General features: G+C 47.5%; 1 protein-coding gene across 1 annotated transcript in view; it reads right to left on the bottom strand.

Annotated features, from left to right (window-relative positions):
* Positions 1-5,310: 5,310 nt before the first annotated feature.
* The window catches only part of LOC138253962 (endonuclease domain-containing 1 protein-like), a 105,379-nt gene continuing 94,646 nt past the window's right edge, over positions 5,311-16,043 (bottom strand). The window contains exon 3 of the mRNA XM_069205807.1: positions 5,311-5,989. Coding sequence (XP_069061908.1) covers positions 5,447-5,989 — 543 coding nt within the window. The 3' untranslated portion in view covers positions 5,311-5,446. The remainder of the gene's footprint in view (positions 5,990-16,043) is intronic.

The raw sequence follows: 16,043 nt of genomic DNA, 5'->3' as shown, positions 1-16,043 counted from the left end.
ATCTGAGCACCTACAACCTATACTGGACCTCCTCTGCACCATCGCCTTGGTGCTCTTCGATCTGTCGGCAGCGTTTAAGAATGTGTCCCAGACGACTTCTGTTGCATGTTAAATTCATCTTTGTGCCAGGTTTTTTGTAGGAAGACTACTGCAAATTACTTGCAGACAACTCTACAAATGGACATTATCAGGCATCATATATTAAAATACCTACACCCTTACAAAACACACAGCCCCATTCTCCAGATTTGGAAACAGGCCCAAGTAGTCCCCCTTCTAATGAAGTCATTTGGAGCCCCTCCAGTCCAAAATTCAGGGCTATATCCCTTCTCTTAGCGACTTGCAAAATTTTAGACAAATCGGTCAATACTCAACAATTTAATTATCTTGTAGTATACACTGACTTCTCCATGACTCACAATCAGGATTCTGACAACAACATAGTGCAGAAACAGCTTTATTTATGGAATCTGAGCACCTAAAAGCTATACTGGGCGTCCGCTGCACCACCACCTTACTGTGTCCCAAACCACACTTGTTGCAACGACTTGCTGACGTAGGTGTTTGGGGCTCAGGGTTGCAGTGGGTCTACTCTATCCTTACCGGTAGATGTCCATCAGTCTCTCTCAATCCTCTCTCTTCCTCTTCTACCGCTGTCAAAAACGGAGCACAAGGCTCATGCCTCAGCCCTACCCTTTTCAATGTGTATGCGGCCCTAGTAGCTAAACTTGCTCTGTCATTCGGTTCCCATTATGGTGATAAGACTGCCTGTTTAGGGCGGCAGCACCACACGGTGTGGGAGACTGAGTCATCCCCACACCACTTTGGAAGCTCTCAGCCTAACTCGTGACTAGCCGGTAGTGCCTCACCCACTCTAGAAAGGAATGTGTGATTTGTGGCAATCTAACCCGACACTATGACTCCTCAGGGAAGTCGTGTAAACAGATCATGCCCCTTTCACTCAGTTACTCAGTGACTCACTCGTGCCAAGGAAGGACACGAGATACAAACTGGATTTCAATGCATTTATTGAAGCAATTGCATCCTGGTATATAAAGCAGCGGCTGTGATAAAAGGCAGATTAAACTTAATACAATCATCTGTATTACAAACAAGGTAAAGCAGATAAACAACCCCATCATTTTGTATGATTCTAGAAAGCCTAGAGATCCCTGCTGAAGCCCTATGTCTAGATCTGAGAGCATAGTGGTTGTAACCCTTCTGCCTGTCCCCGACCCATACCTGAATAGACTATCAGTGGTCTGTTTGTTGTCAAGATCGCATCCTCCTGGGAAGCTAAAGAGTGAGCACCAGGATCAGCAAAGCTGTCTGTGGAAAGGTGTGCATCCCCGGACGGCCATGACTGGAATGCCCTCTGCCCTCCTTAGGCCTATGTGTTTATATAATAACACAAACAGGGTTCTAAGAACATCCCTGACAAACTGATTCGTCTACAAAATAGGGACTGGCTCCTGGAGTGGAAATGCGAGTTAACATATCAGGTACCATACATGACAGCTTTGAAGAGGGCACAAGTGGCCTTGCATGGCTAATAAATCAAATTTTGGATCTGATAAAATGTGAAAATGCCTGATAAAATGTATAAATGGCAAATAAGATGTGTAGCCTGAAAGAGGCACGTGATTATAATATAAAAACAACTAGCTAAAAGCAAGCTTTGCTAAAACATATGAACACAAATAAATTGTCTCTAAGTGTAAAAGGCACAGTCAATGTGCCTAATGCTAAAATAAGGGTGTCCAACCTAAGCGCTAAAGAGATCCCACAACAGTTCGGGAGCTTGAACCCGGTGTCATGTATATGGATGACAAGCCATTGATTGTCTCTACTGAGGTCAATCATATGCTGGCGCAACACTCTTTTAAAGATTGCCTCACTGTTGTCGCCTTTTAGATGAAAAATAGTTGTCTCAAGCTGAACTCCCAAAAAACTGAGATTCTGATCTCTGGTTCTTCTAGTCCATCTGGTCTCAATCATGGTGGTCACCTGAACTTGGTATAGTTACTACTGCTGCCTCTGTGGCTAGGAGTCTGTTATCAAATTTGATAATAAAGTATCTTTTAGACCTCAAATCTCAGCTGTTGCAGCCCCTGTTTTGCTCGTCTACGTTCTCTGAAAAACATCTTGGAAATGTTTCCTCTTGACACCCACAAAACTATTGTAGGCTCTCTAATTACCGGTAGGTTGGACTACGCCAATTCTCTGTATCTTGGTCTTCCTCAATATGCTGCACACGTCTCCAACTAGTGTAAAAAGCGGCAGCTAGACACATTCTCAAGGTTCCTCAGTACCAGTCAGTTTCCCACAATCTCAAGGAGTGACACTTGTTCCCTGTGCATAAAAGGAAACATTTGAATTCACTTGTGATCAACCATACAGCATTTCACAAGCAAGGCCCTAGGTATCAGCTAGATTTGCTACAACCATGCTGCCCTTCTGTCACCCTCGGATCCTCTGATGACAACCTTCTTGACACACTAAACTTCCTCTCTGTGAAGGTGGGCGGGATGCATCTATTCTCATCGCCGCAAAACTGTGCAACACATTTACTGTTGATCTCAACCTGATCCCATTGGAAACTTGCTTTTGAGAAAAGCTCATAAGCTCCCTTTTGCAGCCACCTAAACATCCTCAGTTTTTTCTCCCTCTGTCTTTTCAGCGCTAGGATGTGCTTTTCGGGCAGCTGTTCTCACTTTACAAAATTTGATTCATTCATTCATCAGTGCCATATAGCTGGCACTTGCCGCTAAACCAGTAGGAGTGTCATGCACACAGCAACAAACGCCCCAGGACTATTGGACCATTACGCTAAAACCAGGGTAAATGTATCACACCCTCATGTGCATAACACTGCATCATCATTGTGCCATGTTGCACATATACTTTAGTCCCCTGAGCAATGGACAACTGACCAGGCAAATGGAAAGTCCTGCACAACCTTCCGTACACAAAAGATACTACAAACTAATGCCACTAACCTACCTGATCCAGTTCTAAACTAAAGGTTGAACAAACTCTCTAGTAACCTCACACAGCCAAACACAAACACCAGACTCAATCATTTGTTTGGCACTGGAAGCCCACTCTAGGGCACCACAGCAGACTCAATGGTTTGGTTGTCAGTTCCAGGCCTATACTAAGGCACCACAGCAGACTCAATGTGTTTTTTGGCGCTCCCAGGCCCACACTAGGTCACCACAGCAGACACAATCATTTGGTTGGCACTCCCAGGGCCATACTAGGTCACCACAGCAGCCACAGTCATTTGGTTAGCACTCCCAGGCCCACACTAGGTCACCACAGCAGACACAGTCATATGGTTAGCACTCCCAGGCCCACTCTAGGGCACCACAGCAGACACAGTCATTTGGTTAGCACTCCCAGGCCCACTCTAGGGCACCACAGCAGACTCAATGGTTTGGTTGTCAGTTCCAGGCCTATACTAAGGCACCACAGCAGAATCAATGGTTTGGTTGGTGCTCACAGGCCCACACTAGGTCACCACAGCAGACACAGTCATTTGTTTGGCACTACTAGGCCCACACTAGGGCACCACAGCAGACACAATCATTTGGTTGGCACTCCCAGGCCCACACTAGGTCACCACAGCAGACACAATTATTTGTTTGGCACTGGAAACCCACTCTAGGGCACCACAGCAGACACAATCATTTGTTTGGCACTGGAAGCCCACTCCAGGGCACCACAGCAGACTCAATGGTTTGGTTGTCAGTTCCAGGCCTATAATAAGGGACCACAGCAGACTCAATGGTTTGGTTGGCACTCCCAAGCCCACACTAGGTCACCACAGCAGACACAGTCATTTGGTTGGCACACCCATGCCCACACTAGGTCACCACAGCAGACACAATCATTTGGTTGGCACTCCTAGGCCCACAATAGGGTACCCGAGTTAAGAATGCCCAAGGTTGTGGTGAAGTGTGAGTGGATGGGGAAACATCAAACGACTAGGATACAGGTAAAGGGTGTAAAACATTAGGATATTTAAGTGGTTGTGTGAATGTGTCAAATGCACCTACACGCTGCAGGTCAATTTCTTAGGGCACCTATTCTCTTCATGTGTTTTTCAAAGGTATAAAATATTTGTCAAAATATTCTTGCCTTGTCCGTGTTAATTGAAGCAGTGACAGGCATTTGTAATATGCAGCAAATTTATTTTATTTGAATTTTAGTTACAAGTGAATGACACTTTTATTTAGAGTATTTAACCTAGGGTCAGTTTCATGAGACTAATGATCCCTCAACACCCCCCATTCTCATCTAACCCCCTACACTCACTCCCACTCACAACATAACCAGTTACACAAAGCTTCATTGCTTGGTAGGAAGGTCTGCTCTTGCATATATGAGAGGAATCTATGTGTATTTACATGGGAGCTAATGGAACCTAACATGGCTTTACAGCTGTCAGTCAGTAGCTATGCTATAGGATTAGAGCCCGCGGCCGAGGGCAATAGCAGTCATTAAAGGCTCTTCCATGGGTTATAAGCCTGCACCGCAGGCACAAACCTATAACGAGGGAGGGCACTTTAACGAGTGGTATCTCCCGAGGCATAAGGGCTATAATGCAGTTAGAGCATTCTAACCTAAACAAGGAAAAAGAAAGAAACAAGCATTGGCAAGTTTGAGCACCTCTGCTCATTGTTGTCTTGAGCCATTACATTGTCTTCAATGGAGCTCCCAGCGTTCTAATGTTCTAATGGTTGTTATGTGCTCTCCGTAAAAGCTGTGGGGCATATTTATAAAACTGTCATGCAGCGAAGGGCAGCAAGTCTCTTTGCTGTGCTCCGTGAGTGGAAAAGGGCAGGTGTGACGAATACAGCGCATTCCTGTCCTTTCCCCTGCGCTGGCGTTCAATGGGCTGCCTAGCACCAATGCGGCCACCCTGGCACCTTGCCTGCATTGTAAGAAGGATTGGGTTTGTGCAGGAAGGTGAAGGATTTTGGCATATTCCCATGTGTACCACCACTTTTGGTGAATCTAGGACTGCGTCAAAATCCACGGGTGGATACGTGGGACAACACCCACGGAAAGCCTCCTGGGGGCAGAGTAACGCTATGCAACATTTTGTGCTGCTTTATGCAGGTTTATCAAGCCACCCAGGGCCACGGAAGGTGGCCTTGCATGGTTTGATAAATCACATTATGGATTTACGTGTTGCAAGAGCAATGCAACTCCTCTTATAACTATGCCCCCAAATGTCTAATGCCCAGAATGGTATAGCCCTTTGCATGAGCGCTGTATATTTATATAGTGCTTCACCTATCTGGGATGGAATGTTCCAACCAAGAGGGAGAAGCTACACTGGGATGAAGGATGGAAGGGAGCATCTGAGCAACTATAACTCTGAAGGGATGTGAGTAGCATTCACTGGCCACAGGCTATTTTCATCTTCAGGCTCAAACTAAAGATTGTTTATGGGGCATTCCTCATGGAACAACTGGACACCTCGCTTTGTGTACATGGCTATTTCTTCCTGTAAGTTCTTTATAGTGATTGGGTCTACTGTGCCTGTCCTAACATTGTTAGCAATCACTGCCCAGGACTTCACCCCCCTTTTTGTGGTAATACAGCAGGCTGCAGCCCACATCTTGCTGGGGACATTAACCCGCCCACGCGATATGGTCTTCGTCCCAGGGATGACTCCTACAATGGCGAACGTCTTTTGACACCCATTAGTTTTTTGTCTCATTGTGGCATCTTCATAATGTGCCCATAGCCCTTGGTTGAGTGTACGGTCCTGTGGCACAATGTTGGTTAAGGTGCAGGTGGACTCGGAGGCGGGTCCAGCCACATGATGTGACGCGGGGTTGAGGTGTCCTCGGTCATAGGCTGCTATGGCTCCTGCGTAATCAGCGTCAACAGCCTGGCTAGCCTCAAGCTTGTTTCTGTCAATTTTCGTAAGGCGATCCTCTTCCATTGCCTTGCTGTACGAGGTGTCCACAAGCTGCAAAATATGGAGCGGACAAGTTGTTAGGAGTCTCCTCAGATTATTATTTTACAATTTACCAGCTATACTCTTTTTATTTTTGTGTGATATAGAGGCCATATTTAGAGGTAGCTGTGTGCTTGTCGTGTAAAGCATTTGGCAGCTAAGCAGTGAAGCAGGGGACCACCTGGAACTAAACTTGAAATGCTTTTCTGCTCCAATGAATTAAATTCCAAACGTGGGGCCAGAGTTATGAAAAAGTGGAGCAGAGCACATTGCGTCACTTGGAAAGGGGAAGAATGCCCCGTATTTTTCCTCCTACGCTTGTGCACAATGGGCTGCCTAGCGCCAACACAGGCCCCTTGCGCCATGGTGCAAGTGTGTCTGCAATGTATGCAGGATTGTTTTTGTGCAGGAAGGGGCACTGCTGGCCCTTTCATCTGATGAAGGGCAGAGGTCACAGCTTCTAGAAGGGGCGGCGTGGGGTGGCATTGAGGGAGGGAGATGACTGTGGCTGGTGGCCTGTTTAATGATTTTGTTACTTTTGGGACAGAGAAGAGAATCCATGTTATGTATGGCTCCCCCATTACTCCTCAACCGCTGCAGCAGTTTAAACCAGGAGCAGATTTTGAGGACTATTCATAACATTAAATTATATGTGGGTAAAAATTAGGGGGTTATAATGCATTGGTATTTTTTTTTTACTGTCTTTGTTGGGAGATTCTTCCCTCGGTGCTTGAAATGTTCAATTAGCAACAGAGCCCTTCCACCCAAGGCTACACTTGTTGTTAAAGGCCTCTGGGTCCCTAAGTGACATCATAGACACCTCAATCTGAGGTGGTAGCTTCAGGGGGGTATTTAGGGTGTTACACCTCCCTAAACAATGTATTGGGTAGTAAATGGTTGAGTACAGGTGCTTTCAGTCGGGTATGGTGAGGTGTCTGCTGGATTTCACCTGGGATAATTACAAATACGCAGACAAATCACACACACTCGGTCTCTTGTCTCTGTTTTAAAGGTCTTACAAATTTTGCTTTGTTTGAAAAATATTGAGTTTTAAGTACTCCTAACAATATGCACTGCCTTATAAGCCCCCCTTGTGCCCTGCTTCTCATATAATTTATTTTCACAAGATTTGCCTGCGCTAATGTTGGGAAATCCGAAGTTCACAGCCCTGAACCTCACAAACCAAGCTACGTCCCTGCTCAAGCTTTTCTCTCGTTGTCTACTTCCGAGGGCCATATCAGTTATTAAAAGCCCTGAAAGGTGTGACGAGGACCTTCAACAACCAGTCCAAAATAGTGCAGAAGGGCTTTAATGCTATTAGAACATTCCAGCTACTCTGGGAAATACTCTTTTAACATAAACAGGCTAAAACAGAAGGACATACATTGCAACATTCCATCAGAAGATCTATACCAGCCATTACTGGCCCTACACTGCTTCACAGTCTTTAAAGGAGGTTTCAACGTGCCAATGGTCTACATTCATTTAATGTTAGCGCCAGTGCTGGTGGCTTACAGCTTCTAAGTTATAAAAGCAATTCTGGGGGCATATCTCGGCTCCAGAAGATGCTCGTACCATCTTTGTTCATCTAATTGAAACTGACCTATGTAGGAAATTACCATCTATTGTGAGGTGTACCCCCATATTTTTGCCTCATTCTGTATTTGCTGACTAAAGAACCCTGTGCATTTTACTGCTGCTAACCAGTAGTGCCTGTGCTCCCCTTTTTAACATGGTCAAATTGTCGTATTCCTAATTGATCTATTCACCTTGCCTCAAAGACCGTATTATATGATGCAAAATGTACCCAGGGCCTAGAAGTTTAATACGACCAGTGGACGGCAGCACATATTGTGTGTGCCATCCACTACAGCAGTGGTTCCCAAACTTTTTCGACCTGCGGCTCCCTTGACCAATTGGCCATTGGCCGCAGCTACCCGTCACATTACATTTATTTGGCAGGTGGGAGGGGGGCTACAGTGTGCACTGTAATTCTCATTCATCAGCCTTCTAGCAGAGACGTTGTATAATGATGGCTAATGCAGCATCAGTTCACAGTGAAGAAAAAGAGAATACATTAAAATGCCAAATGCAATCCTGGCAGCTTGTTGTTTCTGTACAGCATCAGACACTGAAAGAGGATATGTGTAAATCCCTACTGCATACATTCTGGAACCAAAATAATATCAATTTGTTGCAGGGGTAAGTCTGAGAGTCTATGGTCATTTAAAGGCCAGACTGACTGTTACTAACACAGGAATGTAGAAAACCATGTAAATACCAGCATGTTTCACTACTTCATCCAGCAAAGCTGAGAGAATGCAACAATGAAAACAAAACTGAGTCACCTTGAGTGTGTTAGGGCAGGGGTCCCATTCTTCTGAAAAACTGCAGTTTTTGTCTGTATGAGGTGGCTTACAAAAGTGGAAAAATGATGCAACTAGAGCTGCTGTTCCGAAGTCTGGAAATCTGTGCTCTTACAGGAACTGCAGTTCATTGAAACGATCTGCAAAGGTTCACTGCTGAGCAGCATTGATAGTTTTGAAGTGAACGTGGTGCCCCTGGCTGAGATTAGTTCCGTGGCGAACTGGGGTGCCACGGCGCACAGTTTGGGAACCACTGCACTACAGTGACAGAGAAAACATGGCTTAAGGCCTACCATTGGAGCCGGACGCTAGAAGTGTAGAAACTGCGGTTCAATATGTCAAAATAAACCCTTTTGACATGTAAAAACCTCCTTTTTAAACATTAAGTTGCCACTATATAGGCCTTGTAGCCGGAAGGAAGAGTGCATGGTATGTAAAAGTAGGACATGTAGGAATTTAGGGCCAGATGTAGGAAGAAAGCAAATTGCGACTTGCAATTTGCGAGTCCGTGCGACTCGCAAATTGCAAGTCGCAATTTGCTATGCAGAAAGGTGTCTCAGACACCTTCTGCGAGTCGCTATGGGGTCGCAAAGACCCACCTCATAAATATTTATTAGGTGGGCCGCAGTCCGTGACTGCTTTTTAATAAAGCAGTTTTTTTTTTTTCTATCTGCAGCCCGTTTTCCTTAAAGGAAAACGAGCTGCACTTAGAAAAAAAACTGAAACCTTTTGTTTCGGTATTTTTCAGAGCAGGCAGTGGTCCATAGGACCACTACTTGCTCTGAAAAATTGTTTTTGTGATCATTCACAAAGGGGAAGGGGTCCCATGGGGACCCCTTCCCGTTTGCGAATGGGTTACCATCCACTTCAAGTGGATGGTAACAGCGATTTCATTTGCGACCGCTTTCGCGGGCGCAAATGAAATTGCATAGCATTGCGAGTCGCAAATAGGAAGGGAACACCCCTTCCTATTTGCGAGTCGGAAATGCATTTTGCGAGTCGGATCCGACTCGCAAAATGCATTTCTGCATAGCAGAGAGGCTTTTGCGCCTCGCAAACGGCGTTTTTCGCCGTTTGCGAGGCGCAAACCCTTTGCTACATCTGGCCCTTAATGTTAACATGTCCTCACATTTACTATCGCCTAGCAGCTATGTTCACTGTGGCAGGCTCAGCTTCCTATGTAGAAAACCAGAATACAGATTAACGTAATACTGTATCTCGCAAAGGGGACCGGCTAAAAAATAATTAAACAGCCATTTTAAATAGTTAATAAAATTCAATCCAATCGTGAAGTCTGATTAATAAATATCAAGGAAAAGTAACTTTAAGAAAGTTATCTTTTCCCTGCCTGAAGTTCTGGAGGCGAATTTTCATTGGCTCTCTAGCTTCTTCCAACCAGTAATTCGCCTTGACTGTGTGAATAGGAGTGAAAAGCCTCCCAGGAGCAATAATATAGTGATCGGACGAGCACTACCAGCTCCATTTCTTGCTTTACTGGTGCACCATTGTTAGACTACAAATAGTAAAAGGTGATGTCCAAAGCATATCTGGACACCAGTGGCGGGGTGTGTTCTCTCAATAAAAAGGAAGTTCACGTTTGTGAAGCACAGTTTAGGTCCTAGTGGCAGAACTGTGGTGAAAATGTGCCCGGAGAAGAAGTATGAGTGAGCAGTGAAAGACGGTGATGCAAAACAGTGATTGAAGACACATTAATCCTGATTTGGAAAGACAGCAGGGGTTGCCAGTGCAGATGCCGGTAAAGTCAGCTGGTGCTTACATAGCTGCTTTGGGGTCCCTGACAGCCAAATGTCACTATAGAGAAATGGAGGACAAGATAATCAACGCTAACAGAGAAGAGCAAGCAGCAAAAATATACAGTCAAATCTTGTCCATGGAGGAGATGACCTTAGAGAGAGCAGTAGAAACTGCCCAGTTGAAAATACTGCTGTGTTTCTGAAGCTGCATGCAGGTTTGTTGTGAGGAAGATCCTCATGGAGAGATTAGGAACATAATGAAGGGTAGTCAGTTTAAACCATGGGGCAAAACAGGTGCACAAGGGGAGAAATAATATTGTGAGAAAAAAGTAAAGTGTGCTTCCAGTGTGGAACCAGACTCCACCGAGGTAGAGCTGAACCTTGTCAGGCATGACATTGTGACAAACTAGGATCATTTTGTGTATAGGTGTGTAAAATGTGTGTAAAATCGTTCAACTGAGAAAGGGGGAGTAAATACCTTGACTAGGTGGGAGGATTATGACACTCTGAATGAAGAGGAAGACTCTGTGCAGATTGTCGAGGCAGGGGTGTTATTCAAACGGTGGGAACAAAACATCCACAGATCAATAAAGGTTTAGACTTAGTCCACTTAAACACTTTTTTGGGGAAGAAACATTTAAACCATGTCCTGTAGTTGTCCTAAACAAATGTACGGTGAAAATGTTTGCATATTGGAAGAAGTACTGAGAGCATTTGAAACTGTCAGATTTCAAGGGCAATGAGGTCATGATCCTTGTTATCAACCAATCAATCAATCAATCAATCAATGTGTTCTTATGTAGCGCAAGCTTCTCACCCCAGTGGTCTCCAGGCGCTTGGGGTGCTGCAGACCTCGCCAGGCTGTTGCTGGCGATCGAACAGCCAAGTTTTGAGCTGCTTTCTGAAATCGTTCAGGGAAGGGGAAATGCACAGGTGGAGGGGGAGGTCGTTGCAGGATCTGGTGGCTAGGTGGGAGAAGGAGTGACCTCCATAGCATTTGCAACGGATGCAGGGCACATGGGCCTGGGCGAGGAAGACTGAGTGGAGGTCTCTGGTTGTTTGGTGGAAAGAGAGGCAGTTGTTGATGTGGGCGGGCTCAGCGTTGTGGAGGGCCTTGTGTGCATGCCTGAGGAGCTTGAAGAGGCAGCTTTGCTGGACGGGGAGCCAGTAGAGGGCGCTGAGGTTGGGGATAGTGCTGGTTCTTCTGGGGCAGTTGAGGACATGTCTTGCTGCTGAATTCTGGATGGTCTGGAAGTGGTTCATGAGCTGCTCAGTGAATCGGGGATAGAGCGCGTTGCCGTAGTCGAATTGGCTGGAGATGAGGGCCTGGGTGACTGTTTTCCTGATAGAGATGGGGATCCATTGGAAGATCCTATGGAGCATGCAGATGGTGTGGAAGCAGGTAGAAGAGATGGTATTGATCTGTTGCTTTATGGTCAGTTGGGTGTCTAAGATAATCCCGAAGTTGCGTGCGTGCGTGCGTGGTTGGTGGGTGTGGGACTGAGGGCAGTGGGCCACTACGTGTGGTCGCCGGAGGAGGGCTTGTTCCTAAAGATGAGATCTCTATTTTGTCTGAATTTAGCTTGAGACAGATGGTCGTGATCCAGGTGGCGATGTCGGTCATAGTGTTTTGGAAGTTAGTTCATGTGATGGCGGTACCGTCTGAGAGGGAGAGGACGAGATGGGTGTCATCGGCGTAGGAGACGATGTTGAGTCTGTCGGTGTGATGTCTGCCAGTGGAATCATGTAGATATTGAAGAGGGTAGGGCTGAGGGAGGAGCCCTGGGGGATGCCACAGATGGTGTCTTATGGTGCGTGGATGTAGGGAGGGAGGAGGATCGTCTGTGTTCAGCCGGAGAGGAAAGAAGAGATCCAGTTGAGTGCGTTGTTTTAAATGCCAATGCTGTGGAGTCTAGTGATGAGAGTGTGGTGTGAGATGGTGTAGAAGGCTGTGGATAAGTGGAGGAGGATGAAGGCAGCTGTTGCCCCTAGGTTGAGGAAGCGTCTGATGTAATCGGTAGCTGCAATCAAGGCGGTTTCCGTGCTGTGATTGGGCCGGAATCCGGATTGGGATAGGTTGAACAAGCTGTTGTGTTCAAGGTAGACTATGTGCGGTAGACTATGTGCTGGCGGTTGATGGCTGTTTCCAATACTTCGGCAGGAATGGGTGGAGTGATGTAGGGCAGTAGTTTTTGAGCTCGCTGGGGTCGGTTGTGGGTTTCTTCAGGAGGTGCTTGACCCTGGCTTGCTTCCAGGTGCTAGGTCGGTGGCTGTGGAGATGGAGGTGTTGAGGAGTTCTGTGAGTGAGGCTCCAATTATTTCTCCTCCTAGGTTGTAGAAGCGGTGCGGGCAGAGCTCCGTGGGAGATTCAGAGTGGATGGAGGCCATGATGTCGATGGTGTCTTCAGTACAAAGTTGCTTCCATTCGGTGATCACATAAGGGGGATTGGTGGGATGGGGTGCAGGGGTGACCGAGGTCGGTGGGTTTGGGGTTGAAGTTGCTGTAGAAGTCGGCGCTCTTGTGGTGGAAATAGTCCAATAGCATGTCGCAGAGGGCTTGGGAGGGGTGGATAGTGTTCTCTGTGGCAGAGGGGCAGGAGGATTCTCTGACGATGTTAAAGAGTTCTCTGGCATGGTTGGTGCTTGCCTCAATGTGGGTGGTGGGTGCTTCTTTCTTGGTGTCTCTGAGTTGGTGGTATCTTTTGAGAGTGGTCCTGAAGGAGTCGAGGCTAAGGGTGGTTTGTTGGAGTGCCAGTGTCTCTTTAGTTTTCTGCAGTGTCATTTGAGGGTCAGAAGTTCTAGGGTGAAACATTTGGCTTGCTTGGTGGGCTTGCTGCTGGTGGTTCTCTTAGCGGGGTAATGGTGTCGGCATATGAGGAGATCCAGTTGGAGAAGTTTTGTATGCAACATTTAAGGGTGTCCCGGGGATGGGTCTGGCTTCTTTGAGGGCGGCGATCCAGGGATTTTGAGTGACATTGCTCCAGTTGCAGCAGAGAAGGGTGGGGAGGTCTCATTGGGCTCCAGGCCATCCCTCGATGGTGAAGTGGACGATGTTGTGGTCAGTCTAAGTTACCTCAAAGGTGTGGGAGAACTTGGCTATGTCACTGGAGCAGAAGATGGGATCTGGTGTGTGTCCTGCGCTGTGCGTGGGGACCAGCTGAAAGAGGCTGATGATGCTCATGATATCGAGGAGTGAGGTGGAGTTGGTGTCGTCTGGGTCTTCTTGGTGGAATTTCAGGTCCCCAAGGAAGAGGTAGTGGTTGGAGTCGATTGCCAGCGAGCGATGAAGTCCAGGATGGAGTTGCAGAAGCTGTGGTGGAGGCCAGAGGGTCTTTCGGCAAGTGTTCCTCTGATGGTGATATTCTCATCAGATTTGTTCCGGAAGTTCAGGTGTTCCGTGATCGGTGTAGTGTTGTCATCTGAGGCAATGCAGTAGAGGAAGTCCTTGTGGATGATGGCAATGCCTCTGCCATGTCTGTTGGGGCAGTCGGAGTGTATCATCTGGTATCTGGGGGGTGTGTGGCCGTGGCGATGTCAGGTGCAGAAGCTGGGGTGAGCCAGGTTTCAGTGATGAACATTATGTTTGTGCGAGGGTGGTGATAGTGTCCCAGATTTCTATGGCGTACTTGCAGAGGGATCGAGTGTTGAATAGTACGCAGTGCAGTTGACGTTTGTTGCTGGGAGTCTGCTGTGTGGAAAATGCGGTGGTTCCAACGTTGCAGGAGAAACAGCAGCTGTGGCAGGAGGAGGGGCCTTTGGTGGATCGAGGCGAGGTGGTGCTGCAGTTGGAGTTCCGGGTCTTTGGCCTAAGGTACTTGATCTCGTCGGAGGAATATCAGTGCCGGGTGGCAGAAACAGGGGACCTGGCACTGGGCGCAGTCTGGGCATGGGCAGGCGCAGACAGGCTTGCCTTTGGCATGCCTGCGGCGCTCCCGCTTTGTGTGACCCCCATTAAGTAGGTCCTGGGGGGGCAGGACATGGGGGTGGGAGAGGAACAAGGTGGGAAAAAAGACAGCAGGATGCAGGTGCCTGAGTGGGTCACTCAGGAATAGCAAAAAATTGGGAAGAATGCAGGGAGAGGGCTAAGCAGGCAACGGAGGCAGCAGTCTAGGGCAGAGGCACTGAGCTGCAGGCACTACGTAGCGATTTGCAGCAGTGCCAGGGAGTAGCTGGAGGGGCTGCTCAATGGGGTCACGCAGCAACTGCCAATAAGTAGGTCCTGGGGGGTGGGGCACAGCGGGTTGGGAGGAGAGTAAGGTGGAAAGAATGACGGAGGGACCCAGAGGGCCTGAGCCAAGGCACACAGAAAAAGCAAAAAAGCAGGAAGAGTACAGGGAGGTCAGGGGCGCCTGAAGAGGGCTAAGGAGGGAGCAAGCTAAGGAGGCAGCAGTCTGGGACAGAAGCACTGAGCTGCAGTCACTATTTAGCACTTTGCATCAGTGCCAGGGCGGAGCTGGAGGGGCCTGCTCAATGGGGTCATGCAGCGCCCGCCATTAGGTAGGTCCTGGGTCCGGGGCAGGGAGCAAGTCTGGAAAAATGACAATAGGACTTGGGGGGCCTGAGCAAGGGCACACAGGAATAGCAAAAAAGTGGGAAGAGTGCAGGGTGGGTGGGGGGCCTGAAAAGTGCTAAGCAGGAAGCAGGCTAAGGAGGCAGCAGGTTGGGATAGAGGCACTGACCTCCAGGTGCTATGTAGTGCTTTGCAGCAGTGCCAGGAAGGATCTGGGTGGGCCTGCTCAATAGGTTCACACAGTGACCGCCATTAAGTAGGTCCTGGGGGGTCGGGTACGGAAGGGGCAGGGTACGGAAGGAGTGGGAGGGGAGCAAGGTGGGTAAAACGACAGCAGGACAGCTAAGGAGGCAGAAGTCTGGGCAGAGGCATTGAGCTGCAGGTGCTAAGTAGTGCTTTGCAACAGTGCCAGCAGTGCCAGGGATGAGCTGGAGGGGCCTACTTCGAGGATGGGTCATGACTTTTTTAAGTAAAAGAAAGAAATTGAGCATATTAGATTCCAATCATGTGGGCTGGAGTGTATGCACCAGTAATTTAAAAAGGTCACCAAAGTATAGAAGAATAAAGAGACTAACGGTAAAGTTTGTGAAAAAAAAGCATCCTGGAGCTTTTTCTGTGAAAAACCTGTCAAGTGAAGGGCTTTAGTATTATATAAAAGTAGAAATCTCAGTCCACTATTCACAATGTATGCACAGTGCCAGTAATTTTAAGAGAAGAGCTTAACACAGAGCTAAATAATTGTGAAAATTGAAAATAATCTGATTATCTAAACCTAGATGCGGTCATTACAACATTGGTGGTAAAAGCCGCTTACCGCTGTGCAGAAGACTGCCAACACACTGCTGCGGCTGCGGAATTCCGCCACAGCTATTATGAACCACATCTCGGAACCCGCGAAAATTCAGACACCCACACAAGTCCACCACACCAAAGGTCAGTGATAAACTGGCGAAAACCAAACCTCCACCGTCAAGCCAACAGAAATACACCCACACTATCACAACACACGAATCCACACGGCGGTCCTTCAACCGCGATATTCCATTGGCGGTGCACACCGCCGCGCTCAAAATACACACACATCTCCAAAACACAGCCACATTGGACAATTCGAAATACTCACAAGTGATACACATACACACACCACTCCCACACACCCAATACAATATAAAACACACACCCACAGCACCCACAAACCCCTACGACCAAAAATCGAGACCGAAGCACAGAGAGAGACACCACCAGCAAGTACAACAGCATCCACAGGCACATAACACCATCACCAACACAACTTCCAGCACCTCACACAACACACCACTACATATCACCACACTTATCACCACACACACCACCCCACACATCACCTACACCACCCCATGGCACGGCAAAGACACTCCAGGTTCTTGGAGGAGGAGCTCAGGGTCATGGTGGAGGAA

Source organism: Pleurodeles waltl, chromosome 1_1, assembly GCF_031143425.1.
Source record: "Pleurodeles waltl isolate 20211129_DDA chromosome 1_1, aPleWal1.hap1.20221129, whole genome shotgun sequence".
In the NCBI taxonomy this organism is placed as follows: domain Eukaryota; kingdom Metazoa; phylum Chordata; class Amphibia; order Caudata; family Salamandridae; genus Pleurodeles; species Pleurodeles waltl.
Note: the sequence above shows the minus strand (reverse complement) of the source record. Positions and strands in the feature narration are given on the sequence as shown.